This window comes from Cottoperca gobio, chromosome 10 (assembly GCF_900634415.1).
Source record: "Cottoperca gobio chromosome 10, fCotGob3.1, whole genome shotgun sequence".
NCBI lineage: Eukaryota > Metazoa > Chordata > Actinopteri > Perciformes > Bovichtidae > Cottoperca > Cottoperca gobio.
Window position 1 is genome coordinate 20650446 of NC_041364.1, and position 23686 is coordinate 20674131.

General features: G+C 39.8%; 1 protein-coding gene across 1 annotated transcript; it reads left to right on the forward strand.

Annotated features, from left to right (window-relative positions):
• The first annotated feature begins 1491 nt into the window (after positions 1-1491).
• ids (iduronate 2-sulfatase) lies at positions 1492-14747 on the forward strand. The gene is made up of 13 exons (XM_029442161.1): positions 1492-1703; positions 2266-2402; positions 2476-2653; positions 2874-2962; positions 3666-3866; positions 7437-7607; positions 9152-9278; positions 9782-9952; positions 10316-10422; positions 11262-11378; positions 12387-12497; positions 12598-12723; positions 12819-14747. Exons 1-13 carry the CDS (start codon positions 1628-1630, stop codon positions 12888-12890), a joined length of 1683 nt encoding a protein of 560 aa, XP_029298021.1. The 5' UTR covers positions 1492-1627; the 3' UTR covers positions 12891-14747.
• The last annotated feature ends 8939 nt before the right edge of the window (positions 14748-23686 follow it).

The window sequence follows — 23686 nt, forward strand, 5'->3', positions numbered from 1 at the left end:
CCTGTGGTTTATTGCTAACACGGAGGCTGCCCCGTCACAGTGCATTGTCCATGCCCACCGGCTAACCTGCTGCTAGGACAGGGTCTTTTGTGTTTCGTGTCTATACTATAATAATAATAATAATAATGATAATAATAATAATAATAATAATAATAATAATAATAATATATGATGATGATGATGATGATGATGATGATGCTTCTACAGCACTTTTCTTGTAACTCAAAGACACCTGAGTTTTCTCTGGTTTTGTGTGTCTGCTCTCCCTTTCACTGTTTTGCTGTTTTTATCTCTTGTATTGTGTAAGGTGTCCTTGAGTGTCTTGAAAGGCGCCTCCAAATAAAATTTATTATTATTATTATTATTATTATATGAAAAGTATGTTGTTACAACATGAAAGATATCTTGTTATAACATAAGAAGTATCTTGTTAAAGCATGAAAAGTTTTTTTTATGTATATCCTTATGTCTGTAAAGAGTTGTTTTGTAATTATTTACATGATCATCTGATCAGGATCTTTTATTTATCAGTTTTATTAGTGAAAGAGAGATAAGAGTATGAGGACGTATTGATCACTTCCCACACGCAGCTTTAGATGTTCATAACTCAGTTCATCTCTCTGATTTTCTGCAAGCACAATTTATTTTATTTAAGTTAATCAAAAACAAACAGTTTCTTAGAAATCACATTAGACCATTACATTTATAATCACTCAGACGTGCTTGCTGGTTGCTTGGCTCACCTCAGCTCAGCTCCACCTGTTTCCATTTTAAAAGGAGTCTGCTTGACTTAAAATCAGAGACCAACAGATCTCAACTTGTCAGTTTGTTCTGCAACTCTTTGCACTTATGGCAGTTATAATTCAGTTAAACTTAGACACTAAAGAAACATTTTCTTACTCTCTTATTTTTCTTATTAATTATGTTAATATTCCTTTTGCTAATCTAAAATGACATTATGTGTAATCTCGGTAAAGTATTCGCAAGGTTTTGCAAATTGAGGGTAACCATTTCGACTGCATAGCAAAGATTCTGGATGCTTTTTTCCACGTTGTAAAATGTTTATTTGGAATGCATTTCGATGATAAGGTTAAGTTCTTAAATATAGAGACATAGGCGTCTGTTAAATGTGTTCAATACCATAAATCTTTCAACTGTGATTCCTTATTGTTCACTCTTTGAGTTCTCAAACGTATTGTTACTTTAATAAACGTTTCAGTCATGTAACTCGGGAGACATTAACCGGAATATATTTTGTTACAATTAGAAAAGTCAATTTGGTGCAGAGCATAGGTGCAGAGTAAAACCTCCTGTCATGTACCATCTCTGAGCTACAGCAGCGTCAAGTTAAGCAAAAACACCGGTATGGTTTTAAAATGATTGACACATGATTTAACTAATATGATTAGCGTTTCGGGGCGGGGCGACTGCTGAGTGGACCAATGAAAACATTTCACTTCCATTCTCGATAATCAGGAAGTTATTTAAAATCAACAAGAACGTGCTCGTTTGTTTATAAACCAGACTGTGGGAAGACGGCTGAAACTCCAGAGGGGATGTGCGATTAACTTTTGAATAAGTTTTATCTGAAGGGTATCGTGTCATTGGTCTTCTCCGCCAAACCAAAATGTACATATGTGTCCGAATATGGCTTCTGCTCCTGGTTTTTCACACACTAGCTGTTGCTGTTGTGGCAAGACGAGGTAACGTTAGAGTTTGTACTTGTTAAATGGATAGCCAGCAACACTTGTGAAGATGTCTTTATAGCTATGTGACGGCTTTATTAGCATGAAAATAAATGGACTGGTTGTCTTTTTGGCGTGTAGATTTATTTGAGTGTGTTGTGTTAGGCTGCCTGAACAGTACATCTCAGTAATTCGCTCGCATTAGCAGGTAATGAGTGCTTATTATGTTGATGTGGCTGTAGATGGAGCAAGCTGAATGTAATTAATTTAATTGACCCATTGAATGACTCTTTGTCTCTAATGTTTACTTGTCGGTTTGAGTCTATTAGTTGAAGAGAACCTGCAAGTTTCTGTTTAGCTTTTATCTGTGTAGTATTTATGTTATCCAGTGTCACTCTAATTTCCATTTAGTTCACACTTGTTGCTGTATTTACGTGTTTATCAGCACCTAGTTTTAGGATAATTTTACCCCTACCTGCTATTTAGCTTTCCTTGGCAAACATCTAGAAATTTGCTTCATAGGTGTATTTGAAAGCTATAAAGCAATGAATGAATTGTTGTGTGGTATTGTTGCTTTTAGGGAGGAGAAATGTCGTTTTCATCATGGCAGATGATATGCGGACATCATTAGGCTGCTATGGGGACTCTGTGGTAAAATCACCAAACATTGACCAACTGGCATCCAAAAGCCAAGTTTTTCTCAATGCATATGCGCAGGTCAGTTGGCGTTGTATATGTTGTCTTAAATTATAACCTCATGTAAATCCTTAAGTGTATTTTCCTCTCTCAGCAAGCTGTGTGTGCTCCCAGTCGTACGTCCATGTTAACTAGTCGTAGACCAGACACGACCAGGCTCTATGACTTCAACTCCTACTGGAGAGTCCATTCTGGAAACTACACAACCCTACCCCAGTACTTTAAATCTAGAGGGTACTTAACCTTATCTGTGGGCAAGGTATTTCATCCAGGTAAGATTATTCACATTCAAAACATTTTAATTAAAAATTTAAGTGAGTGATGAAGCACAATTTCCACAAGCAGGCACAGCAGCACATTTAGGAAGTGATGCATACATCTGTGTTGACTGGTTACCACTGAAACTGCAGTAAGAAGCACAGATGTACCGCATAGTAATGATGAGCCTGAGTTGTATTTTGAGAAGAACACACTTGTATTTTCTTTCTTTAGGTATTGCCTCTAACTACACTGATGACTACCCCTACAGCTGGTCCATCCCTGCCTACCACCCTGCTTCGTTTAGATATGAGAAAGAAAAGGTGTGTAAAAATAAATAAATAGGGAAAAGTATAATTTACACATGTGCAATTAAATAGGTTATGTCTGACTTGGTACACCTAAAAAGACTAATTGCGATTGAATATAATATCAGTGATAATTACACTAACCTTTCTGACAGAAAGAGATCATTCGAAATGTTTTAATAATATGAATTAAATCTGAAGTCTAATGTAGATCTAGCAAGTCTGATCCCTCATTTTGTGGCAGAAACAAACAACAAAACTGCCTTTTTATTGTACAATTTGTAGCTTTTCATTTTCAGAACACATTTAACTTTGGATATTGGTTTAGAACTTAGGGTTTTTAACCTGGAAGACATTGTCTCATTTCTTGTCTGAAACTGATCAAGAAATAAGTTTATACTGTCAACCTTGTTACAGAAAGACTGGTGGAAGTACATCTACTTTGCTTCAAGTAGCATTGTTTCTGCATGCTCTGTTGGTGAATGTACCAGAGAGTGAGCATTAACTTTGAAGTTATTCCTCCTCCTGTAATTTGTATTTAGATCTATCTATCTATCGTGTAGTTTTTAGGTATGAATGAGAACAGCTGGGTGAATTTCCATTTGGCATCAGATTACCAGAGCGGCCAACATAAATTGAAGATGGAAACTGACATTACATCTCAGCAGGAACTGTGCATACACTTGGCTTTTAATTTGTATAAAAACCTTATTTACAGATGTGTAAAGGAGACGATGGCAAACTCCACGCAAACTTACTATGTGCAGTGAACGTCACACAGCAGCCTGGGGGAACCCTCCCTGACCTGGAGAGCACAGACGAGGCAGTGAGGCTACTGAAGAGTCGGGCCAACGGTGACGTTCCTTTCTTCTTGGCTGTGGGCTTTCACAAACCGCACATACCCTTCAGGATACCACAGGTACATGTCCACAGGCCACCGACTCCTTCAAGAAGAGCCTAAAAACCTTTCCCTTTCCCAAAAGCCTTTCCATAAAATCTTATGTTTGTTGTTGTCCTGCATTTTAGCGCCTTGAGATTGCTTTTAGCTTTGAAAGGCGTTTTATAAATACAATTTATTATTGTTAATATAAACACCTGTGCACTCCTTAAGATGTAACATGCATAATGGTTGCATCACACAAATGATGTGATTTATAACATGCTTTAACAAGTTCATTCGTTAACACTGTTTTTGAATCGGCTAAGAAAATGCTGCTTGTAAGCCCACTGTATCTGAGCCACACTTTTTAAACCATAGCGGTCAATAGTGTCATAGTATTCATGTTCGTTTTACATGGCTCATACAGTGCATTGTAAAAGAGCAATGTATGGAAAATCCTTCTCCTGTCAGATGATCACATGCTGTAGATGTGTAAATGGCTTTCGGGATGCTTTTTTTACAATAACAGCCCACCTCAGTACAGAGGCTTGTGCTCACTCGTTGGCGGGTGTGGTTTGATAGAAAGAAAATGGTTCCTACATGAAACGGCTCACAACAAGGTCTGTGGATTATCTTGAGCAACGGGGTCATGATGTCTGGAAAGACATTGAGTATGTTCTGTTGAGTTTTTCAAATGTATTTCTTTTGCGATTTGTAATAAGTGCCATCTTGTTACATTTAGGGATGTCGCAAGAACAGACTTCAGTACCAAGTCGATGCCAAAAATTCAAAAAACATGACGGGCTTGTGAATTACCGGCGTCAGGTTGTCCTGGGTAGGGATGGGTGTCGAGAACCCTTTTTGAACTTGTTCCAAGTTGTCCGATTCCTTGGTATCCCATGCCTCCGTGACTATCAATTGATCTTATCGATCCGTTCCGGCAAGTTGCACATGCACAAAGACTAAACGCCTATACTATACGCTTTCTATATTATGTTTCAGTTTTCAGAGAAAGTCCTGCAGAGCTAACGTTAAAGTAGCGAGGTTCAAATGACTCTGTATGATGCATTCAAGCTCTATTCAGAGAAGATTTGTATTGGGCGTAGGTACATTTCTAACGTTATCATGAGGTGTTCAAATGAAGTCTTGTAAAATGTTTTTGGGAGAGAATTCTTTCTTAGCAATATATAATGGATTTGGACAGGGCCGTTTAACTTCCTACAAAAGACAGTGTCCAAACGATATCGAAGTGTATGTTGAAGTACATGGAATCCCCATGTCCACTTTGATATCGTTTGGATACATTGTTTTTATATTTGCTTTTTAGAATTGTGGAATTTCACTTTTATTTGTATAGTCTACTAAATGTCTGGTATTCTTAGTTCAATTATATTCGAGAGAAGGAAGACATCTGTAGACTGGTAAACTATCTACATTGATAAATAACTCTACAGCTAAAAAGAACCAGTTTGTTTTTGGGTATCGGCTGACATGTCAGTCTCTCTATTGCAAACTCATGGTTTTTCAACACTACGTGTCTGCAAACACTAACTCTTGTTGGCTGTACTTGACTGCATGCAACTATCCTTCTGGTGGAATTTCTGTAATGCTCATTCATAAAGACTGATATTCAGTCCCAGTGATGCATTATACAATTCACTTAGTCCCCATCCACGATACTTGTGGAGTGGAAAAGTGAAAGTCATTGTCCTGCTGCAAGAGGCTGTTATGCTTGACACTTCTGTGGTGGACAAAGACTCTAGGAGAGTCATGATTCTCACAAGACCAAGGCTGAGCAAATAATGGCTGAGAATGACAATGAATGATGGCGTTAACATGGAGGAGAGAGCATGTGATGACTGGAACAGAAGAGTGAGGAGTGAGAAACGACTTTTTAATTAATGGCCATGTTCTTATGAAGCGAAAGCCTAAAGTTACTAGTTTTGGATGTGGGAATGTTTATGTAAAAAAACGGGGAATAGAAAAGGAACTTCTGACAGATATAATTGAGAGATGCATACTGTATGTGAAGTGACTTTAAAGACTGATCTTGATATATAGGAGATGCAATCCGGCGTGACGGAGGAAGAGCGCATGATGAAGTGGAAGGAGTAGAATGAGGAGACTAATGTCAGCATGCCAAAGAGGTTCCCACAAGTGTAAATTGAGAGATAAAAAGAGGGAAAGGTCAAGCCAGCTCTCTGGCAGGTGATGTGTGCTACATGTGATCTACCCCATATTGTCTGGACACGCAGCAATCTCAGCCAGATTAAATATTTCCTCATTTGTACTTAAAAGAAAGTCCAAAAAACATGGGTTTTAGATGAGTTTTCTTTTCTTTTCTAGGTGGGACTGGTTTAGCCTCTGGCAGTAGGCTGTTAAAGAGCAACAGCAGCAAATGTGCCATCTTTGTTTCCAGCTTTCCAGACAGGTTTCTAGACCTGGGAGTCCTCCTTGAGGCCACACAGTAAAACAGCTCCTTTAGTACAGACTATGGCAGGCATGTCCAAAGTCCGGCCCGGCGGCCAATCTTATTTTTCATTAGCCTGGGATGAAAGCACAGATACATCTGACACTGCACAGCTCCTGATCTTTTTAAGAGGAGTTGACGATGATATTAATGTAACAAGTGACCTTTTTACGCATCTCAACCACTGCCCTCAAACAGACCTGGCCTGTCTACTGAAATCCAGATCTCAGTATCAGCCTTCTCATTAGTGTCAGTTACCTGTTTCTTGGTCAGTCTGAAACTCTGAATGTTTTGAACGGTAACATCGATCACTATTTACAGTGAAAAGCCAAAAGCACTTATTTTATTAAACTCTTGAATAAGATGTGGCTATAACTGTTGATGTTACTTACCTGTAGATGAGACACAAACTATTACTTTCTGAATGGTCTTGTAGAAGACGAGAGCAAAATTCACACGTTGTAAACTTTAATGATAACAGAAAACTTTGCATTACTTATAACTCCTGTTTAAAATGAACACGAGGTAGAGATATTATCAACTTCATGGAAGTTTAAGGTATTCCATATAGTTTGTTCAATGTTATCCGACTCTCCAGATATGAATGAAAGGCAGAACTGTTTTTACAGTTGTTCACGCCTGCCTGAGTGGCATGAATTGTGATAATGGTTACATTGTCACAATTATCTTTATTTTTCAACTGGCAAAGAAAATAGTTATTTAACAGTGTATTTTGTATGTAACTTTTATAGTTAAAAAATGTCAGAAGGGACTTTTGGCCCTGGACATCTTCACGTTATCAAATTTGGCCCTCTTTGAAAAAAGTTTGGACACCCCTGGACTATGTAATGCTTAAATTGATCCTAAAAGACAATGAAGTTGCGGTGTTCTTCCGGACCCGTTGGAGTTGAAATGGAGAGATGCTGAGGCAGGTGATAAAAGACTTAACGGTAGTGGAGACCGTACTAAAAGCATGGATACGTTTTCCAAATCTTTAGGCTGCTGGAATTTTTGCATCGTTTCTGACCAACAAACAGAACCAATGAAGTGGATCGTCATAATGCAAGTCCAGCTGTTATTCGTATTGTGTAGTAGGTGTACCTAGTTTTATTTAACATCCTGTTTCTTATATATTACAGGAGTACCTGAGTCTATATCCCATAGACCAAATGACTCTGGCCCCTGACCCCAATGTCTCTAAACTCCTTCCACCTGTGGCCTACAACCCCTGGATGGACGTGAGGAGGAGAGACGATGTCCAAAAGCTCAATATTAGCTTCCCCTATGGACCAATTCCTAAAGACTTTCAGGTATGAACTGGCTGCTCTCAAACCATTTACAGTGGCAAGAAAAATAATGTGAACCCTTTTGGAATTGCCTACATTCATGCATAATTCATCTGTAAAATGTGTTCTGATCTACATCAAAGTCACTCTAATTGTTTGATTTATGATTCTTTTCCAAATTTAGATGTTTATTAAACAATCTCAATATTAAAATCTCTGTCTAAATAGCTCTGTCACTAAGGTTGTGATTTATGTCTCGGCAATAAAACAGATATTGTGCGACAATGGTGCTCATGAAAGTGGTCCATGGAGGAAACCACGGTTCTCCCTTAAAATAAATTGACAACATTCTATTATGTTACTGAAAACAAAAGACCTTATTTTATTACAGATTGTTTGGCGTAATAAAGCAAATGTATAGCCATCCTAAAAGGGGAGCATGGACTATGGATCGACATGATTTGTAGTCGTTTTGCTGCCCCTGAGCCTGAACCACCAAGACTCGCTGAGAAAACAATGTGCTCAAATGTATTGAAATCATTTTTACAAGCTTAGGTTTTAGGGTGGCTGTCGGTCATCTGATGCTTAATTCGGGCATTAAGTTGGGAGAAATAACATGAAAATGCCCCATGATATGGCTTATACGTAAGAAAAGTAATGTTATCAATCCTGGCCAACTGAGACTCTGACATGAACTGAGACTCTGTGACATGAACTGAGACTCTGTGACATGAACTGAGACTCTGTGACATGAACTGAGACTCTGTGACATGAACTGAGACTCTGACATGAACTGAGACTCTGTGAACTGAGACTCTGACATGAACTGAGACTCTGACATGAACTGAGACTCTGTGAACTGAGACTCTGTGACATGAACTGAGACTCTGACATGAACTGAGACTCTGTGAACTGAGACTCTGACATGAACTGAGACTCTGACATGAACTGAGACTCTGACATGAACTGAGACTCTGTGAACTGAGACTCTGACATGAACTGAGACTCTGTGACATGAACTGAGACTCTGTGACATGAACTGAGACTCTGACATGAACTGAGACTCTGTGACATGAACTGAGACTCTGTGAACTGAGACTCTGTGAACTGAGACTCTGTGACATGAACTGAGACTCTGTGAACTGAGACTCTGTGACATGAACTGAGACTCTGTGAACTGAGACTCTGTGAACTGAGACTCTGTGACATGAACTGAGACTCTGTGAACTGAGACTCTGTGACATGAACTGAGACTCTGTGAACTGAGACTCTGTGACATGAACTGAGACTGTGACATGAACTGAAGAGAACCATTCAAGATTTCTTGACATACGAATATAATTAAACTGTTTTATACAACTCTAAATGTGGAGATGTGATCAACACATGCAGGACATATTTGGTGGAGGTAACTGCTGTAAAGTAAGGTTTAACTACTTTCTAAAATCATTAGGTCACTTTCTTTGTTCCAATCAGGTTCACTTTATTTTTCTTGTCTTGAAACTTGGTTTCCATGGTTTCTACCGCCTGAAATATACACTAGAAGTATTCTGTGTCATGTCTTCCAGCTGCGTATCCGGCAGCACTATTACGCTGCTGTGTCTTACATGGACGCTCAAGTTGGGCGGCTGCTCGGAAGTCTTGATGAGCTGGGGCTGTCTAACAGCACTATGGTGGTGTTCACCTCAGATCACGGTGAGAAGACTCACGCTTCGGTATAATCAACCATCCGAGTAAGATTTCTAGTCAAAACACAAATAAATAACTGTACAATGCACATTACTTATGAAGTTTTTAAAAGAAGATTTTGCAGACATGTCAGAGTTGACTCTTTCACCACCAGATGGCAGTGTTGTAACAGCATATTGTGCTATTACCTCCTTCCACAATTTTGCTGTACTCTAAAAACCCATCTCTTTCTTGCACTACCTCCCTTTTCTTTTTTTTTTAAACTTTGTGACTTGGAAACTTAATTTCTTTTTTTAATGTCTCCTTCAGTGGAGGATGCTGGAGTGAATCCTTTCCATGACTGTTTGATATATATATATACCCAGTAAAGTTCAATCGCATGCCATAATTTTCAAATATTAGATGACTGGGAATCTATCTAACATTTTATTTTTATGCTGGAGAGTCACAGATTTCAGTGTATTTCTACCTTTTGGTCTGTCTTAACATCTTCCTCCCTCCTGTTGCAGGTTGGTCGTTAGGAGAACACGGCGAATGGGCTAAATATTCAAATTTTGATGTGACGACACGTGTCCCTCTTATCTTCTATGTTCCTGGAGTCACCACATGCCATAATTGGCGAGAAGAGTCTACCTTTCCCTTTATTGATGCCCTCACCCAACCGGAGCGCATCTTTAAAAGTAAGGCCCCTTCACTGACAAAAAAACCCACAAAATGTGAACAATCCTTATCATTTAAAGTAAAAAATTGAAAGTTTGAATCTTTGGTCCTAATTCCTCATAAAAAAATGTGTTGGATGTATAATTATGCCAACTTGACTTTAATGAAGTCTTTGATATACACGGAGAGCTCTCAAAAGTATTTAGACAGGGATAGATATACTTTGATATTTTGCCTCGGACAGTTTTTACTTCAAGTGCAAATGGTGCAATGATGATGAAATCTAAGAGCAGGGCGTCGAGTAAATCTTAGTGGATATCTTGACTTAATTTGCTGTCAGTGGCTATGTAAGACTTTTTCTAATTGGCTGACCTCTCTTCCAGATGACAACGTTATAAGAAACGTGGTGGAGCTGGTGGATGTTTTTCCTACCGTCTCTTACATGGCTGGACTCAAAGCACCTGAACCTTGTCCTGATGTTTCTTTCCAGGTATATGTGGATGGGAGTGAATGCACTCATTGAATCTAGTACTTGTCACTTATTTAAGATATATGTGCCTGTGAATATACTTAAAACTTGATTTTTGTTCCAACCACAGTGGCAATGTTTAGTTTGTTGCGTTTTTCATTAGCAACAGTGGCGGCATGGCTCTAGGGGAGGAAAACTTTGTTTTTCCCACAAGCCTCCAAGGTGAATGAAGAATCTAAAAACAAAAGTTTAGCGGAATATGCATAACCAGTACTCGCACATATGAGTAGCACACCTGAGAAAGTGTGAGACTCTTTATGTGGAAGTGTTTTAAATAGTAAGGTTTTAGTTAAAATGCATGTGACTATGTCATGCAATGACTGGACATTTGGATTATACTGCACGAGTCGTGCACGATTGTAGACGGATGTTTTCTCATAGTTTTGCTGTTGGTAATCGCTGCCCCCACTTAGTTCAATTCATCAATAATTTGTTTTTGTATTTGTACTTTGAATTATTGACCATGTTGTGGGTGAAGTTTTCCTTTTTTTTTTTATCTTAATAAAATATTGTTCTTCAGTGTAACTTTGATCGAGCTTGTTGAACTTCTGTAGTCAACTTCCCTTTGGTTTAGTTGACTTCATGTCATTTCCTTTACATATTTCACATTTTACACACACTGCACAACAAGAACAGCACCGAGACCTTCAGGAACCTTTTGTACAGTTGGTTCAAATACCGCTGTGTTAACATTGACAAACAAACTGAATGGAGAAGTACACACTCCATTAACATGCCTGATGTGAATGTGATCTAATGGACTTTCCTTTGAACCCTTGTGTCTGTTTTCTTGCTTTCAGGAGGAGTTGTGTACAGAAGGAGACAACCTGGCCCACACCTTCCGACACAGAGAAAGGGGAGAGGATGAGGAAGCCATATCTTTTAGCCAGTACCCTCGACCTGCTGATACACCTCAGGTACCAGATGGGAGTGTTTAGAAAAGCAAATCAAAAAGCTTTCATGAGCCACCTAAAGGTTACATCATTATTAGTTTCTATCGGGCAGGCACATTCTTTAAATTAATATTTCACACCGTTACTTTTAATGAATGGATTATGTAGATGCATATAAAATGTTGAAATGAGTGAAGGTCAGGAAAGCGGAAGTCGTGTTGAACGAGTGTCGTTCCGCTCTTTGACCCCTCTGCTTTGTGTGCTTGCTCGTACGAGAGCTGCCAGCCACAAGCACAAGATCTTTGAATTAACATATCCAGATGAGAGTGCTGCACCTGCTGTAGGTTAATCTCCGTACGGAACACTTTGGCAGCCTGACAACAGCTCATCGGCCGGCTCGCAGGATGAGTTGGCAGCAGCTGTAGATTAGCACTGCAGAAAGTAGGGCTGCACCGAAGGTCTTTTTAGAAAAAGAAAAATATATTTTTATATAAACATTCAAAGCTTCATTAAAAACTTCAATAGAAGCATTGAATGTTTGTCCCTAGCAACTTTTTTTTATCTCAGGACAAAAATCTCAATTTGAATTAAGTGATTAAATGAGTTGCATCACAGTTCATTTAGCTTTTGTCCAAAGCGACGTACAAAAAGTGCAAACTGTTCTTTTACGGCAGTAAAAATGTTGTTTTTGAAAGGCTAACGGCAACAACTATGGATTGAAACAAGTTATTTCGTTCTATTAAAAACTCTAGGGAATGATCACATCTTTCTTTTTACAATGAATGTTGACTTTTTAACTTTATCTGGATTTATTGGAAATGTTTGGAACACACAAGGCAAACAATCCTACGAAGCTAGCCCTCTGGACTCTTTTAGAAATGTATAATACTAATAATATTAGTGTAGCCTGATCATCTGCAACTGTGCTCAATACCGGCTTTGTATGTATGAATAGTACGTTTCAAACTATTCGGTACAGCCCTAGCAGAAACGGTTCTACAGTTTTAAGCTGCTTCAATGTTCTTCTTTTAGGTGAACTCTGACCTCCCTGACCTTAAAGACATAAAGATCATGGGTTACTCTCTACGTTCCTGGGACTATAGATACACTCTCTGGCTGGGATTCAACCCAAAAACATATCAGGTTTGTACACCTGCACTGTGTGTGTGTGTGTGTGTGTGTGTGTGTCATTTTCAATGACTTTAACAGATAGTTTGTCTGTGATCCATCTGCCTCTATCTAGGTGAATGTTTCGGATGTCCATGCAGGAGAGTTGTACATGTTAGCGGACGACCCCGGTCAGGATAAGAACGTCTATAGTGACTCTGACCACGGGGTGATGATGAGAAAGATGGCCAATCTGCCTCGTGTAAGTTTTGATTGATTTAAGAAAAGAACACCAAAATTGCACTCGTTTATTAATTCATTTACTTACTTGTTTTCCGACTTGTGTTTGCTGTCCAGACTGTGAGTCTGCAGATGAGAATGAAGCTGCAGCTCCTCTACCTCTCAGCAGGGAGGAAAAGGAAGGCGTGATGACGAGAATAAAACACAACAGATGGACCGATGGAGAGGAGTACAAAGGGAAGATGGATGGATGACAAGCTAACAAGAGGGGAATGCCTTGCATATTTATTTTCAACATGATGCAGACTTGATTTAGTATTATGTGGTATCACTATCGATCTTTAAGGCTCAGTTCTCCAGGCTAATGTTCCTTGTTAAGACCTAATTGTCAGGCAGAACTGGGTGTTCTTTTACAGAGAAACATCCATAAGTACACAGACACTTCTGATTGGTTTGTCTTCCTGCTGCTAAACACAAGTTCCAGTGTTTTCATTGTCTGCCTCTTCACACCTGCTAATGATGTCTTTATAATCTGGATGACTCACTTGTGAGAAGGAAGTGTCATTCTAAGTTTACATGACTCCAATTTGAGCAGCTAGATTTCTGATTATCTACAGTGATGAAAACGTTTTTTTGAAATTAGCTTATTCGCTTCTTTTAGAGAGTTGGTTGAGAAGCTCTAGCTAACAGGCGAGCTTAGCGTAAAGACTGGAAGCAGGGAACACGGATAACCTGGCACTTTAAAGCACATTTATCAACAGGTTTTATATTTTATAAAATAAATGTAAAAATGACACGTTTCAGTTCTAGCACTGCCTAGCATAAAGCCGCACCTTGTTGTTTTTACATTTTTCTTTGTGAACGGACATATCAATGGAGACTCGACTTGTTAATCAGCAAAATGTTGGTTGTGGTTGGTGTTCAGCTTCCAGTCTTTATGCTAAGCTAAGCTAACTGGCACCTGGCTCATGTTGAGCGTACAGACATTCGGCGTTTAGGTCTAAAGTAAATCAAGTAGCATATTTCCAAAAATGTTGAACTATTCCTTTAACACGGACATCTGAGCAGCTGAACCAGGCGAGCTTTATTATTTTCAGACCACTTCACCTGGAAGCATGAACTAGTGACGGACACATCTGATGGGCAATGATTACATCACGTTTTACAAGCTTTTATCTGCAAAGTCTTTTCATCTGAAGGAATATTGAGGAAACCTGAAGAATTAGCCCCTTTTTGATTAATAGCGACACCAGTCTCTGTTTTCCGAGTGTTCTATTGATCATCCCGTCTGCCTCCGGTGTCGTCTCTTCACTTTGAAGTGCAACAGCTAAAAGGGACTTGCACGGTTTTGTACTGTAGTGTTAAACTATATGACATTTCTATTTGCACTTGATGTCACTCGCAGCTATTTGCTTCCCTCCTCGTAAACAGTCAGTTCAGATCAATTTGTGGACCCAAAATGAAGTTAGTAAATGCCACCTATAATTCAATGCAAATGAAACGGACTGGAGCTACATGTTACTGCAGTTCCAAAGCATGAGCATTTTGCGCTGTGGTAATTTTAGAAGAAAGCAATTTCAGCTTGAATTTCAGGTCCAATAACGAGGGGATTCGGTCTGTCAATTGTTACTGTAGGCTGCACTGGTTAATAAGATGCAGATGAATCATGTAATCAGTGTGGTTCTGTCAGGTGAATTCTTGACGTGGAAATGCATTGGCTAGTTCTTTTGTATTTCTTCCCCTGTTGATCTCATTACATTTGTGACACTTTACATAGTTCTTTCAGTGGTTTGCTGCTGCACATGCGTCCTGTAACGATGGATATAACCAGTACTGAACTGTCCATATGGGGGAAAAATGAGCTTATCCTTGATTTCTGTTGCGTCAGAGCAGCGTCGAGCCTGAGCTCCAGCTTTCTGAAGGGAAAATCTAAAATAAATGCTGCAGAAATAATTCAAATCCCAAGCTTGGCAAGGACATGCTGTTAATATATTTATGTCTGATTCGATTAGTTTGTTAAAAATTAAAAATATGTTTGCTGCAAAATTTTGACTGTTTGGTTTGTAATTTAGGATCACAACCTCCTCCTGTGTGTGTGTGTGTGTGTGTGTGTAAACAAAGCACACTTTGCAGCCTGTCCACACACCCCACCACTCCTGTTGTGATGCATTTTGTGCTCTCTCACAGCAGGCGTGTAAAGCTGCAGGGCGGTGAGGGAGCTCCTCAGGGACCTCTCCAGTCTATTCTGTTTTCTCTCCTGTCCTGTCTCAGAGCAGAGAATGCTTTGCTCTCTGGCGCTGGAAGAATTTGGACCAAACTGAACATTTCCTAATTTGTGCATGTTTCCAGAGTCAATCTGTCTGGGCAACACAAACCGTTAAAAGCCTTGTAATTGCATTTTCAAATATAGTATGAATTCAGTCTCATGCCTTTTGAGTTTTTTACCCTTTTTCAATTTCTGGGCAATCATGCAGAACATGTGTGGAACTCCGCTTGAAGTGAAGTCTGTATGGTACAAATGAAAAGTCAAAAATATCGAGTCCAGGGAAACGCTTCACGTCTCTCCCCTGCCAATTTCACCTCGTAATCATTTCTTCTTCTCTTTTCATTCCATTTACCTCTCCTCCTTTACACACAACATTCATATTTGCCTCATGGGTTGCAGTTGTACATTTCTCTATGATCTATTTGCAATGGATTGTATAAGAAATACGTATTTGTAAAACATAAATGATTTTACTGGCGAAGCTTCAACTTACAATTGTGTTTTTCTGGCCACTAGGGGGCAGCAGAAACTAGCTATAACACAACACTGACTATCACCTTTTTAAAAGCGCCATGGAGGTTGTTTTAACCCCTCTAGCACTATGGAGTGGTATTATGTGAGATTTAGTTTGTATCCTGCACCGGGACGATGGAACGGAACATGATTCTCAGTTCCAGGAAAATTTTATACTAATGAAAATATTGTTATGAATATTACATTTCTGCAAATAGATCAGCCAAAATACTAAACATTGGAGGAAGAAAATGTGAAGTTAAGCCTCAAGGATACACGCAATGACTTTTGATAAGCAACACTTAAGTAAACATAACTTTTGTTTAAGTGTTGCTTATTAAGAAAACTCCAGAGGGCAACTTGTAAGTATGTAGCTAACTTGTTAGCATAGAAAACTGTTGCCTATTCACATATCCAGCATATATAAGTCCTCATTTACACCAGCAGAGAAATTCATTTGGAGTCAAATTTCTGTCCACCTGATGACTAACTCTCCTTTTAGCTCTGTTACTGGTCTCCACAAACTCCTGAGGGACATATCTGACTTCAGCTGCTAAATGCTCCACTATGTTCACCAGCTAGATGCTATCTTTGTTTACCATAGCTTGTTCAACCTGAGTTGCATGATCTGAGTAAGTGCAGCTGTAACTACTCATCTACTCTGCCTGTATTCATGTTGGAACACATTTCTGCTGCAGTAGTTTTATCAGATCAATATTTATCGCCGCAAGCAGTGATCTCTGACTACGATCAAATTGATCTAATGACAATTACATTACTGTTTATCTGCTGTTTTTTCTCACTCTTTTGCTCTGCTGCTGCCCTTTTTCTGTTTCTCACTCTTACCTGCTCCTTCTCTCCAATCCACTCCGTCTTTGTCTCACTCTCGTTGCCTATCATTATTTTTCATACACTAGTAATCGCATTAGCGCTATGGGCTCATATTCTGGCAGGTCACACTGCCTTTCTGTTAACGTTGCCGACATACACAATTACATTAGAGAGAGGGAGAGTGTGTAAAAACCGCTTAGCTCAGCTGCATCATGACTAGGGTTCGTCCCGTGGGTGTGTGTGTGTACGAATCCAGGAATAGTAAACAAACTGTAGTATACTCTGCCTCCCAAGGACTTGAATAAGTGGTTTCAGAGTATTTCTCAGAGGAGCTGTTTTTCAACAGAAATCTTCAAGGGCCAAATTAATTTTGTAGACTCGGCTGTCTCCTCCTTTTGAGGATATTAAGCTGCTTACAGTATTTTATTTGGCCAGTTTTACATTGTTGTAAAGTTATAGTATGCCGTAGCTGTTAGTAAGTTTAGTGTAGCTGCTTATGCTCCATTATGTTTACCAGCTGGTTCCACCGTGTTGTGCTGTTTGTTGCTTAGTAGGTAGTGTACAGTGGGTTCAGTAGACCTTTTTCGCTGAATACAGCTAATGGGTGGAGTTTGAATTATCATCGTTATGTATGGAGTTTGGTGACCGCACACAAGTCCCATCACATTAGTGGTTTATCAGCCTTATTTAGTAAAAACACCTGTGTCGGTGTGCACCCATTGATTTGTGGACTACGGTTTGGAAACCTTGAGTTTGGTATTTTAGCCATCGCCATATTGTTTTTTTGGATCCAGAAGTGTCCATATTTGGACGAGAGGGTGGAGCTGAAGAGAGGCGGGGCAGGTACCTAACATAGCAAACAATAACTCACCAGCTAACGCTAGCTTGGTTAGCGAAGTGCATCCACAATTCACTCTAACTGTGATATTAATTGGGATGCTAGACAAAATTGTATGGAAAAAATAAACAGCCGAATCATTAGTGTCTTTAAGTACAGCTGAACACTGTGGTAGTGATGCTGTGGTAGCAACTTGTCAATCACTAGGAAGCCACAGCCATAAGCATAACCTGCTTCATAGATTATTTATCATCATTTACTAAATTGACATCATGCTGTATTGAAGAAGACTTGACGCTAGCGATTTAGACCATAAACGTATGAAGAAAATGTTTGCTAAGATAATAAATCAATTGAGAATAAGGGTAATTTTGTCATAGACTTCTATACAATCGGATCTTTTTACAACCAGTGGAGTCGCCCCCTGCTGGCCATTAGACAGAATGCAGACACTTTAAACTAACTTACTGTGTTTCATGCAACACTTGTCTGACATTTGTTTTGACCCCTGAGAGTAAAAACATGTCGTGAAAATACACCAAAATGCAAGATGTCATCTTTATTAGCAGGGTATTTAGTCATTCAGTCCTCTGCAGTAAACCAGTGTTTTGTGCTTCTCTGCTCCACTGTCTTTTCTGATTCACAATGTAGACATCTGTACTGTCACTCCAGAGCACGTGGAGCATCGAGGAAGCAGCCAATTAGAAGTCAGACAAGATGTGATATGTTGGCTGCCAATGTGAAACCAGTTTAATCAGGAGTCATTCAATTAGAGGTGACGAGCTCTTCCCTCGTTAGCGCCTCTGGAGCTGTGAACTGCAGAGATGAACAGGAAGCCCCCTGTTAGGATAAAATCACTTTTGCAGTGGTTGGCATGATTGTTTCTTCTGGGTTTGAACCTTCTGGGCCTTGGTCTTTGTAGAGTTTGCATGTTCTCTCTGTCCCTGTGGCTTTTTTCTACCACAGTCCAAAGACATGCAGGTTAGCTCTATTGGTGCCTCTAAATTGCCTGTAGGTGTGAATGTAAGTGTAAATGGCTGTCTGTCTCTATATGTGTCAGCCCTGTGACATACTCAGTCCATGGTGTACCCCGCATCCTGCCCAATGGCAGCTGGGTTTGGCTCTACATTCTAAAGGATAAGCGGGATTAGCTAATGGATGATGGACTTTTAAACATAGAATGAGGAGCACTCAATTAAAATTGCCTCTCCGCACAGTGAGACGGAGGGAATTAATTTTCTGACTGGGTTACTTTTAATGAAGTTGAATGACTGTGATGAACTCTTTGGTGGTCACTGGTGAGGGAAACCTGTGGTGTTAACAATGGAGTGAAATGTATTATTAGTGAAATGTCAATTACAGGCTACTGTTTGGAGAATAACAACAGAAAAGTCATTACAATAAATTATTATACAAAATCATAGTATGTCATAACAAGATTATAAAAGTCAGTTTTGTATTTCATAAAATCTAATCTTTTTATGATTTTTAAATATTTTATGAGAAAATACCATAAAATTATCATATTATATTATGCCATAAAAGTCATGAAATCATATTATAGTATGTTATTAAAGTCATATAGTATGTCATTAAAAAGTCATAGTACAGTATAACAAACGATTAATAATATATTATGTCATAAAAAAGGCATTAAAAAGTAGTATGTATGTATAAAGTATAGTATGTCAGAAAAAAAGTCAAGATAATGGATGCCATAAAAATGTCTAAATATATATATATATAAAGAATATATCATAGCATATTATGCCACTAAAATGTAATTAAAAAGTCTAGTTATGCCACTAAACATTTTAAAATACATAATTTTTTTGTTAAATTGGCTTTTGTTTGTTTTTTTCCTCATCTTATTATTCATTGTATTTATGGCAATATTCATTTGTATTTTTGTATATGAAAATATGTGCAAAAGTTACGTTTTAAATATATAGTATAGTGTATATAGTTCACCACCATCAAAACCTTACAGTATAAGTATGTAAAAAAAGTCATAATATATTATGGAAAATCTCACAGAAAATATAATTATAAAAAAGTAATGGTATAAGCGCCTACCGCTTATCCGGGATCGGGTCGCGGGGGCAGCAGCTCCAGTAAGGAACCCCAATCTTCCCTTCTCCGGGCCACATCCTCCAGCTCCGACTGGGGCATCCTGAGGCGTTCCCAGGCCACCGAGTCCTGGGTCTTCCCCGGGGTCTCCTCCCAGCTGGACCTGCCTGGAACACCTCCCTAGGGAGGCGCCCAGGTGGCATCCTTACTAGATGCTGAGAAGTGTGATACCCCTGTAGTTGGCACACACTCTCTGGTCCCCCTTTTTAAATAGGGGAACCACCACCCCGGTCTGCCAACCCCTAGGCACTGTCCCAGACTTCCACGCAATGTTGACGAGGCGTGTCAACCAAGACAGCCCCTCAACACCCAAAGCCTTCAGCATTTCTGGACGGATCTCATCAACCCCTGCGGCTTTGCCACTGTGGAGTTGTTTGACTACCTCAGTGACTTCCATCAGGGAAATTGACGATGATCCCCCATCAGCTTCCAGCTCTGCCTCAACCATAGAGGGCGTGTTAGTCGGATTCAGGAGTTCCTCAAAGTGCTCCTTCCAGCCGGCCGATAACCTTCTCAGTTGAAGTCAGCAGGGTCCCACCCTTGCTGTACACAGCTTGGATGGTTCCTCGCTTCCCCCTCCTGAGGTGCCGGATGGTTTTCCAGAAGCACCTTGGTGCCGACCTGAAAGTCCTTCTCCATAGCTTCTCCGAACTTCTCCCACACCCGCTGCTTTGCCTCTGACACGGCAGAAGCTGCCGCCCTTCTAGTCCTTCGATACCCTGCAACTGTTTCCGGAGTCCTCCCGGATAACATAACCCGGAAGGACTCCTTCTTCAGTCGGACGGCTTCCCTGACCACCGGGGTCCTACCACGGTGTTCGAGGGTTACCGCCCCTTGAGGCACCTAAGACCTTGAGACCACAGCTCATCACCGCAGCTTCAGCAATAGAGGTTTTGAACATCGCCCACTCAGGTTCAATGCCCCCAACCTCGACAGGGATGTCTGAAAAGCTCCGCCGGATGTGTGAGTTAAAGATCCCGAGGACAGGGGCTTCCTCCAGACGTTCCCAGTTCACCCGCACTACCCGTTTGGGTTTACCAGGTCTGTCCAGAGTCTTCCTCCACCCCTTGATCCAACTCACCACCAGATGGTGATCAGTCGACAGCTCCGCCCCTCTCTTCACCCGAGTGTCCAAAACATGCAGGCCTCAGATCAGATGATACGATTACAAAATCGATCATTGACCTTTGGCCTAGGGTGCTCTGGTACCACATGCACTTATGAGCATCCTTATGTTTGAACATGGTGTTTGTTATGGCCATTCCATGACTACCACAGAAGTCCAACAACAAACGACCGTTCGGGTTTAGATCAGGGAGGCCCTTCCTCCCAATCACGCCTCTCCAGGTGTCTCCATCGTTTCCCACGTGTGCGTTGAAGTCTCCCAGCAAGACTACGGAGTCCCCTACTGGAGCCCCCTGCAGGGCTCCATTCAGGGTCTCCAAGAAGGCCGAATACTCAGAACTGCGGTTTGGGACATAGGCACAAACAACAGTCAGAGTTTTCCCCCCCATAACCCGAAGGCGTAGGGAGGCGACCCTCTCGTCCACCGGGGTAAACTCCAACGTAGCGGCGCTCAATGGTATTGTATGCCACTAAAGTGTCATACAAAATTGTTACTAGGCATTCAAGAACATGTCATAGTATAGATGCCATAAAGAAATCATAATATAATGTCATTGAAAATGTCATAGTATTGTACAGCCACTAAAGAATTATAAACATGTGTCAGTCTTTTATGTCTTAAAAATATTTTGTTTTAAAAATCATAGTATACCATAAAATGTCAAAAGAAATCCTAATATCACATCCAGAAGTGAATTCATTGGTTCAAAGACGAACCAATTGCCTGAAATGCAGACCGGGATCAATCATCAAACCACACCACCCGGACTCAGTGGTTTGTGCAGCTTTGCCACTTCTTTGCAATAATTTAAGTTCAGATATAATATTTATTCACTCAATAAGCATATGGGCTCATGTTAGACATTCCACCCTCTCCCCCATTCAGTCAAATGACAAGCTCATTCCTGCATTTACTCTGTGGTCTAACAAAGGGATCAGATCAATCCATAATCGAAACATAGAAGAAACAATTGCATCTTTCTCTCAATTATCTCAAAACTATGACTTACCTAAGAATCATTCATTCCGTTATTTGCAGATTAAGAGCTTTGAACAAAACGCATTCGATTAATTTCCAGATAAAATTGCACATCAACCATATCCTTGAATTGAATTGAGACCGTATAGGATTGACATCCCAGATTTATGAGCTCATTACCAACATCAGTCCACACTCCATTGAACACGTAAAAACAGCCCGGGACTCTGATCTGGGAGTAGTTTTAACAGATGACCAATGGGACTCTGTCTTAGACTTGATACGCACGTCACCTTCGTCCACTAAACATGTCTCAATCCACCTGAAAGTGATGCACAGAGTTTACGCTACAGTTTATCCAAACATAGAGGCCGAACCTCTCCACCTTCTGGATAAGTATTTGTAAAGCTTTTAGTGAGATGTTTGTAGCTCAACATGATCCTGACCCGGTCTGTGCACTCTTTGGTTTCATCTCAATGGAATCCCGAGTGTTACCAAACAAAGCCTATGTGGTTTTAGCTTTTACCACCCTGAGACGTCTTATCCTCTTAAAATGGAAACGACGTGCTCCTCCGTCCTTTTCTCATTGGGTCAAAAATGTTATGTACTTCTTAAACTAGAAAAAAGTTTAATACACACTTAAAGGGTCTCTCAGACCTTAACTAGGTTATGGAGGCCTTTTTGTCTTCAACTGTTTAGACATAGTAGAGTGGAACCAATGAATGTCCCATTACAGTAGTGAGCATCCTCCCTTCTCTCTTTTTATTTTATTATCTATGTTTTTTCCCCTTTTGTTTGAATAATTCATACAATTATCAGATGTTTTTATATCTTACCCGTCCTTCACCTGCATGTATTGTGTAAACTGTAATCCTCTGGGCGGGGATATTTGATGAATATTGCTTCTTTGTAGTTTTTACAAAGAGAAAATGTAAGTTCAGTGCACGGCTTGCCCGTTCACATGTAGAATCATCCCAAACAGTAGCAATATTTATTTCAAACTCTCCTCATTATTCTTGTCATTTCTGTTCCTGAGTTGACTCTTTAAAAATAAAAGTCTGCATTTGATTTAAATACATATCCATATAAAGTGAACTCTGCTCTTCAGTAAGATGCTTTCATTTAAAGGCCCATAGCAGTTTTATATTCAGATAGTGTGTAAGAATATAACATGGGGATGGATAATGAGCTTCTTACAACTGTAAAACTCTGCCAGCGTAATGCGGCTGCTCACACATGAGAACTCGCACATGGGCCGTCTTGATGGCAGCGCCAGTTCTCATGTAAAAGTCAATAACAGCAGTGTGCATGAGCTTCCAGTGCTCATGCTACATTAGCTGTTTCTATCCAGCTGTGTAAACATTTAGTTTTAAAGAATAAATCCAGTGTTTCTATCTGAGCTGTTTAGCAGCTTCAATCGTGATGTTGAAGGATCTTCATCTATAGTTTGTATTCATGGCTTTAACTGCGGGTCACATTACCCATTGGGGTTAATGGATACTTATTGCTGCAATATATGTGTGTGTGTGTGTGTGTGTGTGCATATATTTTGTGTGTGTATGTTTTTCGTGTGTGTGTGATGCTTAACCATATCTCCGAGAGCTTATTTGACTGCATGGTTACCTATAGCAATTAAAGCTATAAATCTAAGCTGTCAGTGTGTTGGCTCTACACACACACACACACACACACACACACACACACACACACACTCAGCTAATGTCTCAGGATGTGCAAATAGGCTTTCCACCTCCTTACTCATTTAGGGAAATACTTAATTAGACGGAATTTATGTCACCCAGAAAATTCACACTTTAATTTGGCTTTTAACACAAGACCCCCTTGTCTTTGTCTTTATTCTTCTCATTTCTCTCGCACACTCTGAAGTCCATCGAGCTCTCCCCCCCCCCCCCCCCGCCTCTCAAGACACACGGCCTTCTTCTTCTTCCCTCTTGAATTCTAATGTGCGGCTATATTCAATGAATTAATCATGCATGGTGAAGTAGGCTAATAGTTGCTATGATGTAGAAATAAGAGTCCATTAGTGCTAATAAGAAGACTAGCTTGGCTCTTATAATGTAATACATCAAGGCCACTCAAAGGCGTATTTATAAAAGATTCTTGTTGAGTGCAAAATCAGAGAGATTATATTCATTAACAAAACTTATTGTAAGAGTGCATATTATGAACTTCATATTAGAAACTTCATAATGCAAAATGAAAGCAAGGTTTTATGTTGTCTTGTACACTACGTGCCTAAAAAACCTCATTATGAGTGCAAATCTTTCTCAAAGCCGCATACA